General features: G+C 55.7%; 2 protein-coding genes and 1 non-coding gene across 4 annotated transcripts; all 3 read right to left on the bottom strand.

Moving 5' to 3' along the window:
• Positions 1-2809: 2809 nt before the first annotated feature.
• On the bottom strand, positions 2810-5319 carry LOC107308803 (GTPase IMAP family member 5-like). 2 transcript variants are annotated; one of them, XM_015852938.2, is made up of 2 exons: positions 4837-5319; positions 2810-4244 (listed from the first exon to the last, which is right to left on the bottom strand). In XM_015852938.2, the coding sequence occupies exon 2, from the start codon at positions 4205-4207 to the stop codon at positions 3416-3418; it is 792 nt and encodes a 263-aa protein (XP_015708424.1). In that variant the 5' UTR covers positions 4208-4244; positions 4837-5319; the 3' UTR covers positions 2810-3415. The 2 variants fall into 2 exon arrangements, with proteins under 2 accessions (XP_015708424.1, XP_015708423.1); XM_015852937.2 differs by having other exon boundaries at positions 4849-5319.
• A 92-nt stretch (positions 5320-5411) lies between these two features.
• Positions 5412-16601, bottom strand: MYO1G (myosin IG). The gene is made up of 26 exons (XM_032442948.1): positions 16509-16601; positions 16190-16239; positions 15650-15708; positions 14940-15155; positions 13579-14790; positions 12897-13105; positions 12725-12818; positions 12449-12614; positions 12302-12355; positions 11748-11843; positions 11561-11677; positions 10784-10990; positions 10565-10710; positions 9868-9982; positions 9499-9669; positions 9349-9419; positions 8674-8748; positions 8388-8520; positions 7835-8001; positions 7557-7764; positions 6831-7054; positions 6602-6746; positions 6424-6528; positions 6233-6346; positions 5863-6017; positions 5412-5764 (listed from the first exon to the last, which is right to left on the bottom strand). The coding sequence occupies exons 5-26, from the start codon at positions 13671-13673 to the stop codon at positions 5608-5610; spliced, it is 3024 nt and encodes a 1007-aa protein (XP_032298839.1). The 5' UTR covers positions 13674-14790; positions 14940-15155; positions 15650-15708; positions 16190-16239; positions 16509-16601; the 3' UTR covers positions 5412-5607.
• LOC116653052 lies at positions 15801-15933 on the bottom strand. The gene has a single exon (XR_004306460.1). It is a non-coding gene; the product is annotated as a small nucleolar RNA SNORA9 (small nucleolar RNA).
• Positions 16602-16624: the final 23 nt, after the last annotated feature.

The raw sequence follows: 16624 nt of genomic DNA, 5'->3' as shown, positions 1-16624 counted from the left end.
GTGATGATCAATTCACGTCTGAAGTCAAAACCACTGCAAATACACAACAAAAGAAGGAGCCTGAGATGGTGAAACTAAAGGAAGGGGAGCACTTCATGCTTATTCTTAATAGCTTTAGAAGTGTCAAAAAGGATGCTAAAGTACATCTTTCTGGTTGCCTCATATTATTCTTCAAATTTTCCTTAAAGAAAAAAAGGGAAGGGAAGGGAAGGGAAGGGAAGGGAAGGGAAGGGAAGGGAAGGGAAGGGAAGGGAAGGGAAGGGAAGGGAAGGGAAGGGAAGGGAAGGGAATCAGTGTTCTTCAGATAGAAGGGACTGCTTGAGGGCAGTGGTCTTGGAAAAGAGGTGTAAAAGCACAGCTAGTCTGGAGAGGAAGCCCTACAGAATCCACAGAAACAAGGAAATTTTGATTAATATTCTCGCATTAAGCACTTGTATCTAAAGGGGAAAATATATTGAAAGGGGAGAAAGGATGCTTGAAAAGTCACTTCACAGTCAGAGCATGTACTTTACTTTTGTAATTTTATTTGCAGATATTGCCTTTTGTTTATTTCTCAGTCTATGTGCTAATGTGTTTTATTGTTTACTACTGGACGTGAGTTAATTATTTTCCTGACCACACTGTCAATTACCATTGAAACAAGAAAATATGCTTTCAATTTTCCACGCTGTCACATTATGGTTACAGGAGATAATTCATAAATTGTGAAAACTTCCAACCGGCTGCTCCAATTTCTTGGGATCTTTCAGCTGCAAAACACTGATAATGAAAACAACACAGAGCACAGCCATGGCAGGAGCTTTGGGTAAGGCCTGCAGGCTGATGCCTGGGTGCTGCTCTGAGGCTTAGTTAATGGGACAGACCTTGAGCAGATACTGGCCTCAGCATCAGACTTTGCTGACCACAAGAATGAAAATCTGGAAGTGTTCATACGTAGCACTGAGAGGGATGACTGGATTTCACACATGATAAAGAGGGAGTTGTGGGGCCACTTCCCATGAGTACTGGTGACCATTGAGATCGCAAGGCCAACAGGACCCAGGTAATGTGATGTCCCATGAGGACCAGATGACCTAAGCAGCAGAATCAATGATACCAAATAGTGCTGCCCATGGTAAGGCCCATGGGCAAAGTGCAGGCACAGATCTTAGATGAAATTAGAGCCTGTGATACTATAGGAGAGGTCTGCCCACATGATATACTTGCAGCCCCCTAAGTCCTGTCCACAACAAATGCCAGCCACTCCTCTTAGAGCAGAATCATCTGCTCCTTCCAGACACATAACATTGCCCTCTGTAGACGATATGACTTCAGGAATGCTGGCAAGTGACCTCAGCTAATGGAGAAAAGTCATTAGTAAAGCATTTCTAAGCAAAAGGCTTGCGAGAAGGTGGGAAAGATGCATTCCCTGGGAGTGTAGCGTCCACCTAGATGAATACTCTTCATATTGAACAGATGAATTGCTATCTTTATTTGCGCTTTCTTACATAGCCAAGAGAAATGGGCAATAACTCACTTTATGAAGGGTGCTCAAGCTCCGTGCTTTCAAGATCCCAAACCATTGCCACAGTGTCAAGCCAATGGAGCTTGTTTCCATGGCAGGATGGGCTTACGAGTACTTCTCTGCCCACACAACTGCTCTGAGCAAACAAAGTATGCGTATCAAATACAGAAGAGGAGAAAAAAATGACTGGAATATAATCACTGGAATATCAGAATGCTACCTTGATAAGGAAGTGCACAGAGAGTGGTAGGTCAGCACATTCCCCCTGGAGAGTCCATTCTATGAGCATCACCATCAGCTCCCTCATGATGGACTGCAGCTCCTCATGGCTCCACAGCTCCTTGTTGGCCCCAAAGCTCCCCAAAGGGATCAGAGGGACAGCACTGAACTCTGCTCTCTGTTAATAGCTATAGGAACTGAATAGGGAATGTCAGGAAAGGGTCAAGTGGGGCTGAGGGAAAGGCTCTGCCCCATAGGACAATGGGCATGGAGCAGCTCCCCAGGGCAGTGGGCACAGCCCTGAGCTGCTGGAGCTCAGGGAGCTCGTGGAGTGGTGGGACATCACTGACAGACAGGTTTGGGTTTGGATGGTGCTGTGTACAGCCAGGACTCGACACTGCACTGGCTGCCCATTGAGTATATCTTCAACACCCAATGGGACACAGTAGGCAATGAGGGACCCAATGGGCAGTGATGGAGTGGGTGATCTCCAGAGGTACCCACAGACCCAAGCACTGAACAGTTTGGGGTCTGGGGGTTTATGGAACCCTTCCACCAGATAAGGAAAAGCATTAAGATCACAGCAATGGCAGAGAGAATTATACCACATTTCTGTTCTGTATGACATAGAGCTGAAAACCTCCCTTGTTTCCCTTCTAGCTTTGTACAACCCCGTGTGACCCCCCACACAGGGTTCTGTTAAAGGGGGTTCAGGGATATGGGATATATAGGGACAGCACACAGCCATACAGCTGTTCTGGGGGATGGCAAGTGTGCAAGGGGAAGCCAATGATCGGTGCAAGAGCCAATGATCTCTCGCCTCTTTGTTTTTAGTTTCATTTTCTTTTTCTGTGCTTCTGGGAACCGAGTGTGTTTACGGGAAAAGCCTATTTGCAGCACAGTCTGCCTCCAGCCAATACACGCAGTTGGGGTAGGGTGCTTCCTGGCTGGGGGCAGAGCTGGGCTGCAGCCCCCAGGCACCATACAGCAACCCCCCCCCCAATCCCTGCAGGCAGCTCAGCACCTCCATCTGCTAACATGGGGCAGGGAGAGGATCAGACCGGGAACAGAGTGAGAACTCACGGGTTGAGATAAAGACAATTTAATGCGTAAAGCAAAAAGCCGCAGGCGCAAAGCACAGCAAAACAAGGAATGCGTGGGGTACATCCCATCAGCTGGCACCTGTTTCAGCCACCCCTGGGAAAGGCAGGCTCGTCATGTGTCTCATCTGGTTGTGAAGACAAATGCCATTAGTCTCAGTGTCCCCCTTCCTCCTTTGTTCTGCTGTTTTATCGCTGTTTAGCACAGGACATCCCTTTGGCCAGTCCATGGCAGCTGTGCCCCTTCAGCTCCCTGTGCACCCCCAGCTCTTATCAGCAGGGCATCACGAAGATGGGAGAGCCCTGAGCTCTGTGTGAGCCCCGCTTGATGGCAACCAGAATGTTGGGCTGCTATCAGCACGCTTTCCATCACAGATCCAGAGTACAGCAATGCATGAGCCTCAATGAAGAAAAATTAACTCTCCCCCAGGCAGCAACATCTCTATCCCTGGAGATATTCAATACACGATGGGACACAGCTGTGGGCAGAAGGTGGTGGGGGACCTCGACGGGCAGGGGTGATGCTGGTGAGCTCCAGAGATGCCTGAAGCCCCAAGCACTCTGTGATTCTGCTGTATGGGGACTGTGGGATTCATGACTCCCTCCTGATAAGGCAAAGTAAGAGAACCACAACCAAGATAACGACAATCCCAACACCCATGAGACATTTCCTCCAGTGTCTCCTCCAGAAGCTCTGCTCTCTGCTTTTTCTTTCTTCTCTGTACTTCTTCACATGATACTTCACCTTCTCTTCTGTTAAACCAGGATCCAGGTACATCTCGTTGCTGTAGCACCTGCCCCCATTCTGCCGCACAGTTTGGTGGACCTTCTCCATCAGCTGCTGGACCTGCTGGTCCCGCTCTGCCCCACTGGCCCGGTTGTTGATGCTGCAGTACCTGTATCTGCAGCTTTGGATCACGGCACGCAGAGCTTTGTTGTCAGTGTGGTTCACATAGTCATCCAGAGATCCTGACACCAGCTCTTCTCCACGGGTGAACACCACGATGGTGTATTCGAGCACAGCACATCCAAAGATGTTCCGCACGCCCTGCACGGCCTCCTGGTCCTCCTCGGTGAAGCGGCCCAGCTGGGTGACCAGCAGCAGCACATGGGGACCCGGGAAGGACATCCTGACGCAGTGCAAGATTTCTCTGTACACCTGAGCGTTGTCATCCCACAGATAGAAGAGGTTGGGTGTGTCGATCACTGTGATGTTGTGGCCATTCCAGTTCCCATCTGCCTTCTGGCAGCTCAGGGTCACTGGCTGGGTGGCCAGCTTGGACTCGAAGGCACATTGCCCCAGGATGGTGTTCCCTGTGGCACTTCGACCCCCCCCGGTCTTCCCAACCAGGAGCAGCCTCATGGCTGTGTCCCTGTTGTTCATGGGCAGCACGGAGACACACCGGGTGGATGTGGTTATGCTGCAGGGACAAAGGCACAAGGCTCCAGTTAGGCAGAGCAGGGGCATGGTGGGGAAGCAGTGTGCTGACAGGAACCCATATCGGTGACATGAGTGCAGCTGGGGCTGAATGTGGGGCTGGGGGCTCCCCATGCCAGCGCTGATGGATGGGGTCTGTGCTGTGACCGTGTGAGCATGAGGAGTGGGGAGGGGCATAGGGGAAAATGGAGAGAGGAAAAGGGAGACAGGGAGAAGGGACAAGGGGAAATGGGGAGAGGGGAAATGAAGGGAAGGGGGATGGGGAAAAGGGCAAAATGAAAGTGGAAATGGAGAGGGCATGAGAGGGAGAAGGGAAGAGTGATAAATAGGGAGAGGAGGAAAAGGGAAAGGGGGAAGTGGGGCTAAAGTGGAAGAGGGGGAGAAGGGACACGGGGAAAATGGGCAGAGGCGACAAGGGGGCAAAGGGCTGAGCCAATTCCCTGCTATGCTCCTCCTGCACCAGGTATTTATAGGGTATTTATAGTTCCTTCCCAGCTCTCAGTGTGCAAAGTTGGGGGCCTCCCACCAGAGCTGCTCGAGCTGGATCTCACCCCATGGGTGCTGCTCCCTTTTACCTGGACACGCACCGTGTGCTGCAGCCGCCGGAGAGTCAGCAGAGATGGAGCACAGCTCGTCCGTCAGCAGCAGCCTGCAGCTCTGCTGCGTGCACGCTTCCGCACACGGTATGACTTCAACACAGCCCGCCCCAGGACACAGATCCGTGTCATACTCACTCCCCCCAGCGAGCACAGCTGCAGCCCTTCCTGCTCTATAACTGAATCATAGAATGGGCTGGGTTGGAGTGGCGCTCAAAGGTCGACTCGTTCCAACCGCTGCTGTGCAATGGTTGCCACCCTCTGGATCAGGTTGATCATGGCCTCATACGTGGCCTTGAACGTGTCCAGGGGTGGGGTACCCACACTTCTCTGAGCAGCAGCACCAGAACCACACAGCCCCAGTATCTGACCTAAATCTCTCCTCTTTCAGTATATCACACCCCACCTCCATCCACACCGTCCCCACGACCACCTCACTCCATCCCATCCCATGCTGTGGGGCAGAGTTCCAGGGTACCTCCACCCCACAGCAGGGTCAAAGGGACACGGCCACACTTCTGCAGGTTGCTGAGTAGGAAAGGGACACAACCAAGTGCTGCCACCCACACTGCCACCAGCTCTTTATTCTCAGTGCATACAAAGGCTTCAGCATTACCTTGGAAGGGGGAGGTGGGATGGGGGGATGCAGGGCTGGGGGTGATGCAGTGCATGGGGCAGGGATACAAGACACAGCTATCCCCTGTCACCACAGCACTGGTGGCAGCAGTGGGGGACACAGCGTCCACCCCCTCAGCTCCCAGGCCAGTAGAGCACAAAACCATCACGACTCTTGTGGAAATCAGGGGCAGCCACATCGGGATGCGTTTCCACAGTCAGCAACCTCTTGCGCCCGCGCAGGCTCAGCTGGATGTGATCAGAGACATGGACCTGCAGCTCCCGCTTGGTCCTGTAAAGACACAGCTTCAGCACAGGGCTGTGGTCACCTTGGGGGGCTTCACTGCCCCCCGCTGGGTGCCCCTTGGGGTTGGACTCAGCCCCACTCACGTTCGGCAGTGATCCAGCAGGACGCCCACCAGCTCGCCCACCCGCTCATCTCCCCGCGGCTGTGTCTTGTGCAGGCACACAGCCAGGTCATCGTGGTTCTGCGTGTGGAAGACCACCAGCTGCGCCTGGCAGCTCGTCACACTCAGCCCCGTCACCTGCAAGGGTCACCAGGGGGTGTCACAGTGTGGAGACACCTCCATCCCAGGGAGATTTGCTGTGCTAGTGCAGGCAGCTCTACAGCATGGACATGGGGATGATGGAAGCACCAAGGGGTCTTCATGCTGGACAGGGGATGCTAGATCTCATTGGGTGCTGACCACCTCCCCATGGCAGGTTACCCCTGCTACCACATGGGCGTGAGGCCACTGACCATGCTGAGAGGCACCTCCCGCATCACCCGGTACTGCTTCCGAGGCTCCATCTTGTAGAGGTGCTGGTCGGTGATCAGGATGGCACGGTCCCGGCTCTTGTTGAAGCGGTTGATCTGTAGGGTAGAGCTGAGTGAAGAAGCAGAGCCAGGAGATGCCAATAGGGACACAGCGGCCATGCCAAGCCCCTCACCTTGCGGACATGGCTGGAGAAGAGGACAGCACCAAAGTGCACCTTGTCACGTAGGGCCTGCACGCGGCGGGCGAAGGGAAGCGCCAAGCCTGGGTTCTCGCTGGTCTGGGGGGAGAATGGGGTGAGATGGGGGCACTGAAGGGGCCTTGGGGTCCTGCCATCAGCTCTGTGCCCTTACCGAGGACAAGTAGTCACGCATCCAGCCCCGCTGGCACCCCCAGTCCTTCCGCAGCCCATGCAGAACCCCCATGGCAGCCACCTTAGCCCGGATCTGCGCCATGTCGGAGGGAGGGATGTTCTTGACGATCTGCCGCGCTCGCCACCTGCAGAATGAGGGCATGAGGTGTTTGGGTGTCACTGCCATCATGTACTCCCATGGGCTGGTGACCCCCTGGCTGTGCCCACACCTGCGGAAGAGCTGCTGGGTGTTCTCCTGGAAGCGGCTCAGCACAGCCGGTGGCTCTGGCCATGCCAGGCTCTTGCCAAAGTCGGGCATGGAGCGCACGCCCTGGAAGCGCCGTACCAGCTCCAGCAGGTATGACTTCACCTTGTGCCTCTTGTAATAGCCCATGATGGCGTAGGCAGCACGCAGGTAGCGGCACCGTCGCCGGGCCAGGGCTCCACGCCAAGCCTGCAAGACACCAGCAGTCATATGACCCCCAAAATGCTGACCCTGCCCCAAAATGTGCTGATGGGACGGGCTGTGTGCCCCATTCCCTCCTTGTCCTGCTCTGGGTCCATGCCTTGATCTGAAGAAACAACTCAAGTGATGCCCTGGGTTCAGATCCTGCACCCATGTCATCACACCTGTGCCATGCCTCATGTCACCCTCATGTCACACCCATGCCATGCCCGATGTCACCCTCACATCAGACCCCAAGACACCCTCATTTCACTCCTATCCCATGCCCCATGTCACCCCCGCTTTACTCCCATGCTATCCTCATGTCACCCCTATGCAATATCCCAGGCAGTGCCTTGCCCACACGAAGCCTATGCTCTGCACCATGCTATGTTACCCCATTCCCAGCCCCATGCCAGTCCCCACCCATGCCCATAGCATCCTTCTGCCCCCACTCTCCTCTACCAAGCCCTGTCACTGCCTGGTTGGGGCTAAAATCTACGGCACCCACCTTCTGCAGCAGCAGAACAATAATGGGGATGAGCTGAGCCCGCTCCTGCTCAAGGGAGAAGAGTGTGCGGGGTGTGCGGATGAAGACTTTGGTGTGGCCATAAGCCACATCGTCCTGAAAGCCATGCTGCTCTAGGAGGGTCTGTGTGGCCTCACGGTCAGTGGCCATCAGGTGGTTGGGCCATGTGTATTCACATGTCATCTTGTACCTGGAGACAGTGGGAGTCAGCACAATGGGGTACAAGGGCTGGGGAATCATTGGGGCTCCCGGGGTCATACCGCTGCAGGAAGCGGTCGTAGGGCTGGCGGTAGGCGAAGCCGGCACGGCGCACACGCACGTTCTCCAGCAGCCCCAGATAGGCGACCTGGTGCCGGCACCGCTCCTCATCAAACAGCACTGGAGATTTCTGGTCATTAGGCTTGATGCAGCGCACATAGTAAGGCTCCTGTGGGCACACAGCAAGATGTCAATGTGGGGATGGATGGTGGCCCATAAATGTGCTGGGCTGAGGACTTCTGGGGCCTGTAGTGCTCTGGGCATGGCTAGCATGGGGACAGGGCAACTTGGCCTGGGAATAAAGCCATGTGGCTTATGGACAAACCTGCACAGTTCTGGGACAAGCTCAACTGGCTTTGGGACCAACAAGACTGGTATGGGGACATGTCTAGCTAGTACAGGGACATCTCTGATGCTTAAGGACATGCCTGACCAGCTTGGGGACATACATGGCCAGTTAAGGAGCGTGCCCATCTGGCTTGGAAGCATATCTAGTTAACACTGGGTCACACCAGGCTGGCTTGGGGACATGCAGGATTGCCCTAGGGCCAGTACCTTGGAAGCAAGGTTTTCCACCAGGGCCACAATGGAGTTCTTGAAGAGCGTGGCGGCGGTCAGAGGGCGCTTGGTGATCTCAGTGATGCTCTGCTCACCATCAGGCCACATGGCACGCAGCACAGGGTCCGTGCTGGGGACAGAGCTGGTGTGAGGCTGGCAGTGCTGGGCACTGCCCCACTTCCCCAGTGCCCCAAGTTTTACCACCCCATACCCCATAGCAGTGTCTCCCTGGCCATGCCCCCAGGCCCCCCAGCTGTGTCCCCTGTCCCTGGATGTTCCCAACCTGTTGTAGAGGAGCCGTTTGAAGTCCTGGAATAGTGTGTCCTTGTTCTTGTCCAGGAAACCCTCCACAGAGTACCTGAGGAGGGGGAACACCTTGCTGGGGGCTCCTCCAGCCACCATTTGGTGCTGGGGGACAAGTTTTGGCATGGAGGCTGATGGAGGCATCAGTGCCACGCTTTTGGCTGTTTCCACAGAGGTGATTTGTCCCATGGACCCCATGATCCCATACGGTTATCTATAGCTCCTGATGGACGCTTATACCCCATAGCCCCAAATGATCCACCATATACACTCACTGTCCCCAAAGTTCTGTCGTCCACCACGACCCCAGTCTCCTCCAGTTCCTCATGAACCCCCACAGCCCCATGGCTTAAATTTCTCTGTGGTCCCAAGGCCACCCACGGATGCCATAGTCCCCACTCACACTGCTAAAGGTCTAAATGACACCACCACTCCTTAGTACACCCCCACAGTTCCCAACGATTCTCCATGGATCCATGGTCAACCATAAACCCCTAAGAGCCACTATAGCCCCATGGTCAACCACAGACCCCCAAAAGACCACCCCCTACAGCATCACGTCCTCCATGATCCCAAATGGTCCCTCATGTCCTCCCCAAGTCCCCTATGACCATAAGACCCCTGTGCTCCCCCATGGCTCTCCGTGGCCCCTCACGTGACATCTCCAGCGTAGTGCTTGATGCGGAAGTCGCGGTCAAACTCCATGGTCTTGTCAGTGGGGCAGAGCTGTGGAGCAGAGGGTGTCAGGCCCAGATCCTGGCACCCCCCCACAACCTCAATCCCCATTGTCGTCCCCAGAAATCACCTTGCGGCTGCTGTAGTGTGGGTGGTGGCCCAGGCGAGCATCCATGTTGGCCAGGAAAAGAGCATCGGTGACGGTCCCCACAGCCAAGCAGGCCTCATCCAGCAGTGCCAGGATGCCTCGGTGCGGCTGCTCCACCAGCTCCACAATAGGCTCGTTGCTGAAGTACTCAATCTAGGAGGGCAGGGGGCACCCCAGGTTGCCCCCCATGTACCCTCACTTGCCCCCTGGCACCTCAAATCTCTTGCGGCCAGAAGGCGTTCCCCATCTCCCCTTGTGTTCCTATGTGCCCCTCATGCTGTGTCAGGTGATGACACCTGTGTCCCCCCACGTCCCTCCCATGTGTTCACCATGTCCCCATTTCCCCCTCACGTTCTGCCAGGGGATGCCCTCCCGCTGGTACTCCTCCTGCTCCTGCCTCAGGATGAGCTCGATGAAGAGCTGCTGCAGCTTCTCGTTGCAGTAGTTGATGCAGAACTGCTCAAAGCTGGGGCCAGGGGTTAGGTTGACCACTGTCACCTGGCCCCACACCATGCCCCCTGGCCACCATGCCTCTCTCGTCCCATCTTTCCATATGCCCTTCTCACATCATCCTCTCCACGTTCTCCCATGTTCTTCCCATCCCCAATCCCTTCCACGTGTCCCTCCCAAGCTCTCTTCCATCCACATGTCCCTCCCAAGTGTCCCCATCCCTTTCACATGTCCTTCCCATCCATAACATCTTCCACGTACCTCCCAAACTCTGTTCCTTCCATATGTCCCTCCCAGCTGTCCCCATCCTCTCCACTTGTCCATCTTGGATCCCATCCCCCTTCCATGTCCTTCCCCAACCATCTCCTCCATGTGTTACTCCCAAGACCTATCTCCTTTACATGCCCCTCCCTCGTGTCCCCTTCTCTCAACCACATCCAACTCATCCCCAGTCCCCTCACATCCCCTCCAAGCCTCATCTCCTCCACGTGTCTTTCCCATCCCATATCTTCCTTACATATCCATTCCATCCCATCCACCTGTACACCCATCACATGTCCCCATTCCCCACCCCCTTCCAGCATGGGTTCCATGTCACCTGTTGGTGTCAAAGATCTCAAAGCCATAGATGTCCAGGACACCAATGACGGTGCTCTTGCCGTGCTGCCGGACATCGTAGCCACGTGCTGTGATGCTGGCATTGATGCGCCCTACAATCCATCCGAAGAGCCGCTCGTAGATGGCCTGGAGACAGGGGAACTGTGGTCACCTTGGGGACATGGTGTGGGATGGTGGGACCCCATTGCCCTCTCCTCACCTTGGCACAGGCATCCCTGCCATAGGCAGCCTCCATGGGGCTGTGGCCCTTCTCGATGAGCTCCCCGCCTCCTGTGGCCACGGTGCGGGCCAGCAGTGCCCGGCGGAGCTGCTCAGTTGTTGTTCCTGTCAGCTGGGCCAGCACTGCCAGCTGCTCCACTGCCTCCAGCGCTGCCACCTCACCATCTGCCACGAACCGCACATTGCCCTGGGGACATCATGGTGATTGTAGGGGATGGGAAGGCACCATGCTGGCCAACAGGGGATGGAACAGCAGCCCTGCTATGGGTTGGGGTCCCAAATCACACTCAAGATGTGCTGGCATCATCCCCTTGGCTTGGCTCAGACATATGGGGTCATACTGGTTTGTATTGGGCTGTGCTGGGCCATGATGAGTTATGTTATGCTGGTTCACACTGGGTTATACTGGCTTGTACTGGGCTGTACTGGTTTGCCTTGGGCTGTGCTGCAGTGTATAGGGCTGTACTGGTTTCTATGGGGCTTACTAGTGCTGGGTTGCATGGAGCCATACTGATGCCCAGAACTATACTGGTCTGCCTGTGGTTACACTGGTGGGGACATACTGGATTGTGTGGTGCCATATTGGCCTGCCTGGAGACACACTGGTCTACCTGGGGTAATACTGGTAGGGCCATACTGGTCTGCATGAGGACATACTGGTGGTATCATATTGGTGTGGCTGAGGCTGTTCTGGTCTGTCCACGGCCATACTGGTGGGGTCATACTAGTGCCCATAAGGTTTCCCTGGAACTCTTACCAGGTGCAGGATGGCCGCCAGGATGCGTCGCACAGCTCCCACCTCCTCTGGGGTGAAGCCAATGACTGCCATCGCCTCCTCCACCGCCCGGTAGGCACGCGCATCATCACCGCCAGCCTGGGGGAGGCAGGTGAGGGACAGGACCCCCAGGACCCCCACCCCTCCCAGCCATCCCTGCCCCACTCACGCTGCCCTGGGTGCTCTGATGGGTGTAGCAGTATGCACTGGGGTCCCGCTGGAGATGCAGTGAGGCCAGCAGTGTCTCAGGGGCTCCCAGCAGCAGCTATGGAGCAAAGGGGATGTCAGCACTTTGCCCTGGGCACCAGAACTCCTTGTTCCATCCCAGCTGGCCAAGTGTCCCCTGGCACATCCCATCCTACAAAATCTGGTTGCCATTACTCTGCCCCATCCCATCCACTTCCATCCCATCCATCATGTCCAGTCCCATAGATGCCATGCATCCTGCTCCCATTCCATCCATCCCCTCTCATCCTACCTGTCCCATCCCATCACATCCTATCTCATCCCATTGCAACCTATCCCATCCCAACACATCCCATTTCCATCCCATCCCAACATAACACACCCCAATCCATCACATCCTATCAGAACGCATCCCATCCCAATCCATTGCATCCCATTCCATCATATTCCATCCTATAGCAACCCATCCCATCCTACTGCAATCTATCCCATTCCATCCCATCCCATTGCAACTCATCCCATCCCATCCCTGCCCACCTGGTAGAAGGAGTGGAAGTTCCTCTCTCCCGGCTGCTGCTGGAGGACTCGGGACTGGAAGAGGTGGCAGCAGGTGGGTGTTGGGTAGTGCCATGGGCCAGCCCCCTCACAGCCATGCCATGCCCTCACACCCCATGCCCCCCACACCTTCTCCAGGAGGTAATTGTAGATGTGGCCGCCTGTGGGGTCTCCCTTGAAGTCAAAGTTGATGTCCATGTACTTGCCGAAGCGGCTCGAGTTGTCATTGCGGTTGGTCTTGGCATTGCCAAAGGCCTCCAAGACGCAGTTGGACTTCAGCAGCACATTCTTCACCCTGCATGGCACAGCACAGTGTGCCATGGTGTGGCATAGCATGAAGGTGTGCCCTGCTGCGAGTATCAGATCTGTGCCCAACCACCCAACTCTCCATCGGGTTGGACCCACCTCTCCACCTCGGCGCGCTGCGTTGGGTTGGTGATGGCGGCGATGTACTGCATGATGTACTTGCTGGCCTCTGTCTTGCCAGCCCCACTCTCACCTGTCAAAGGCAGGAGGTGGGCGAGGTGTGCACCCATTGGCGCCCTGCTCTCAGGGGTGTTTCTTGCTTGTCCCCTACCTGAGATGACAATGCAGGTGTCCTTGGCACGGCGCTTCATGGCCTTGTAGGCAGCATCAGCCAACGCAAAGAGGTGCGGTGGGCGCTCGTAGAGCTCACGGCCCCGGTACTGCTCCACCACAGAGGGGCCGTACAGCTCCAGTGCCTGGTATGGGTTCATGGCCACCACCACCTCCCCGATGTAGGTGTAGATGCGGCCCTTTGAGAACCTGCACACAGGGGGGGCAGTGGGACAAAGTGTGTCCCCGAGCTTCATGCTGTGGGGCCATATATGGAACAGGGAGAGCAGCTCTTCCTGTAGGCAACACCCATGGGAAGCGCAGGGCACCAGGGTGGCACACGCACCAGGACAGACAGACAGACAGACACAATGCACACTGTTGCGCATGGTCGGGCACACACAACCCCCCACGCCCACCCAGACATCCCCCACACAGCTCCAGGGCCATGCCTCCCTTTCCCTCAGCCAGCAGCAGGGTGCTGCCCCACACAGATGCTTCATATTGGGTCAGGATTTGCACCCCAACACCACACCCTGACCTACACGAAGGATTTAGGGTCCCCAGGGCTGGTATTATCCCCATCACTATGATGCTGAGCACTGCATCCTGACTGCACCACCCTGCCCAGGCCTCGCCCATCCCAACCTCACCCATCCTGCCTCTCCCTGCATCCCTCATACCGCAGGCGCAGGTTCTCCATGAAGTGCTCCATGTCGACCTCGTCCAGCAGGACAAAGTCAGCCTTGCCAAACTCGGGGCCCTCCAGCTCCGCCATGCTGCGCCCACGGCCCACAGGCGCCCACTTCCCCCCTCTGTGCTGCTTCCTGCACCTCTACCCGCCCAAGCAGCGGCGCAGGCGCACGGGACGCGGGGCCCAGCCCTATTGTCACCTCCCATGGGGGACAGTGTGGTGATGACAGCACAGGAGACATACAGAAGGGCAGGGTGGGGATTTGTTCCCACTCCCCAAAGCACCTGAGCACCAGCACCGTATGGAGGACTGCACCTCCATGTGCCCACAGCGGGATCCAGCCACTGGGTTCATCCATGGGTGCACAGGACACAGCCCAGGGGTGCACACACTGCCATGCTTGCAGCAGTGCTACAGTCATTCTGGCACCCGGATGCATCCGGCCCCACACTACAGCACCCTGAAAGCCACAAGTCTGCGGGTCGCTGCCTCCACCCACACAGCGGCTGATGAGACAGCACAGTGACAGCCACTGGGTGCACCAAGCACCGTGCTGCTCAGGATGCTGAGCAGGGTGAGCTGCTGTCACCACAATCCAAGCAGAGAGCCCAGTAAGGATCAGAGAGCATGGGTGGAACTCAGGAGCAGCCCTGGGGACACATCCCTGCCCCACAGGCACCAAAACCCAATCTCCTCATCATGGGATGCACCGTTTCCAGCCCTCAGGGTGGTGCTCAGGGGCTCACAGAATCCTCAAGCAGCAGCACAGATGCTTGGGGACAAACTCAAGTGTACAGTTCCCTATTCAGGAGCAACAACAGTTCAAGGAGCCTACAAGCTGTTGAAACACCAGAGATGTTTATTTATTGATGTGACTTGCACTTGTAAAGCAATAAATACAAGCAACTGTACTCCCAAAATATCAGTATGCAGCCACCATTCCTCTTCATCAGCACTGGGAGCTCTGGAGAACAGGAGCCCCCATTGCTAAGCTCTGATCCAAGGGTAAGGAAATCCATCCAAATCCTCTCCCTCTTCCTTGTCTTGCGGGTGCATCCTGCACTGAGCAGCTCCTCACTGCACAGCACAGCACACAGGTGAGTTGGAGGCCTCCAGTTGTGGCTGTTCACTCACTGTCTTCCCAGGTTCCCAGCTGCAGTGAGCTCACACCCTTCGTGTTGGGCACTCAGCACCATTTCACCTGAGGGTAAAGCACAAAGAGCTGCATTAATCACCACAAACAAGCAGGTTTCACTGCCCCACAGTCCCACTTAGATGGCTTTCACTCTTGTCTTTGGCTTATACCCTATTTGCTGCTCAAAGCAGCAGCGTCACTAAAATGCTACCAACCTGGGACAGTGTGATGGGCTTGGATGGCATCAGTAGAGTGATCTGCAAGCCTTCAGCAAGCCCCTAGGCTTGTCTTATCTTCATGGGATCCAGCAGATCATCAGCCGCAGTCTCAGATTTCTTCCAATGCAGCTTCATGACTTCAGCACAACGAACCAAGTTGCAGGGCCCAGTAGAAACCACAAGCCAGGGCTGGAAGCATCAGAGGCAGCACTCCTTTCAACCAGAAAAACTGGACTTAAAGCCCTGTGGCAGATGTATTAGCAGATGATGGAGGAGGCAAAACCCCAACAGAGAGCAGGCAGGGCCTCCCTGAAGAGTAGGGGAAAGGCCTGTAGATAGGGCTGTAGAATGGCCACACTATGCTGGGAGGTTTGTGGCAATGAAGGACCTGCAGTGTGTGGTGAGTAAGCCTTGCTGAGGGGAAGTCCTGCAGCCACCTGAACTCACTGCACCCAGCAACAGAGCAGGCAGTTACACTGCAACAAATGGAGAAGTGACTCAGGGCACGTGGCCTCACTACAGCACCGCCCTGTTAGCTGCAGGAAAGGATGGGGCCCATCTGCAGCCTCAAGCTGCAGCTCTCAGCCCTGAGGGACTCACGAATGAGGAGCAAACAGGAAACAAAGCACTGAAGCTACTTGATTATGCCGAGTATGACTAATAGTGGCAGAGTGAAAAACCCCCTCCAATGTACCCAGTGAACATACCTGATTGCTCCCTGCAGCATCAAGCGTCCATATCTACCATCAGAGAGGGGAACTGCAAACTGAGAAGGATCGTGCTGTTACAAAGTGGAAGAGCTAAGGAAGGAAGGAAGCAGCTCTGCAAGTCCAAGGAGAGAAGCAGGAGCTGGGGGCAGAGTGTATGGGGTTTCTATAACCTCCCCCCTGAGAGACAGAAAGAGGCCTCAAACCACCCCAGGGTTACTCTGGCAAGCGCTGCAGGAATGGATGGAGCCACAGCAGGCCCCACCATGCTGGAAGCCTTGCGGGGTGTAGATGAAGGCAAAGATTCCCATCATCGTACAGAATCACAGAATGACCCGGGTTGGAAGGGACCTCAAGGATCATGTAGTTCCAACCCCCCTGCCTAGCAGGGCCACCAAACATACACATTTACTAGATCAGGTTGCCCAGGAGACCTCATAGATCCCCATAGAGACCCCATAGATCAGAGCCCTGGCCAACCTGGTCTTGAACACTTCCAAGGACGGGGCATCCAAGGCCTCCTTTAAGGTTAAATCGTACCTTTAAGGCCGAGACACGCAGCGCAGGAAACAGAAGGGAAGCGATGGATGCTGCGGGGAGAAAAGAGTGCGAGGTCAGGTTACGGTCCCCATAATGACACTGCGTTAGGATCAGACCTAGGCCTCAAGTCAGGCCCGGATCCCTCCCCACCAAGACCCGTCCCGCATCGCGCTCCATCTGACTGAGGTGAGGTCCGATGGGATAAATCCAACTCTCGTGCAGCTCCACTGCGCCTTCCAGCCCGGTAAGAGCGCGGATGGGAGCGGATGGAGGCGGATGGAGACGGATGGAGGCGGATGGCACCACAACACACACCTACCTCCCATGGCCGCCATGTCTGAAAGGGCCGTCGCCAGCTAATGACGTCATCACTCCAAGCCGGGACGAGGAGGGGGCGGGGCCAGCACATGGGTGGGCGTGGCTATGCAAATGAGA

The sequence above is a fragment of the Coturnix japonica genome, chromosome 2 (assembly GCF_001577835.2).
Source record: "Coturnix japonica isolate 7356 chromosome 2, Coturnix japonica 2.1, whole genome shotgun sequence".
NCBI classification, from domain to species: Eukaryota; Metazoa; Chordata; class Aves; order Galliformes; family Phasianidae; genus Coturnix; species Coturnix japonica.
This window is presented reverse-complemented; position numbering and strand designations above follow the sequence as displayed.

Coding starts and splice junctions, on each gene's coding strand:
- LOC107308803 (XM_015852938.2), bottom strand. CDS start 4,207: ATGAACAACAGGGACACAGCCATGAGGCTGCTCCTGGTTGGGAAGACC.
- MYO1G (XM_032442948.1), bottom strand. CDS start 13,673: ATGGCGGAGCTGGAGGGCCCCGAGTTTGGCAAGGCTGACTTTGTCCTG. Junction 7,055..7,556: donor TTGTTCTGCTGCTGCAGAAG/GTGGGTGCCGTA, acceptor GGTGTCTTGCAG/GCTTGGCGTGGAGCCCTGGC. Junction 6,747..6,830: donor ACCCAGCAGCTCTTCCGCAG/GTGTGGGCACAG, acceptor CTCATTCTGCAG/GTGGCGAGCGCGGCAGATCG.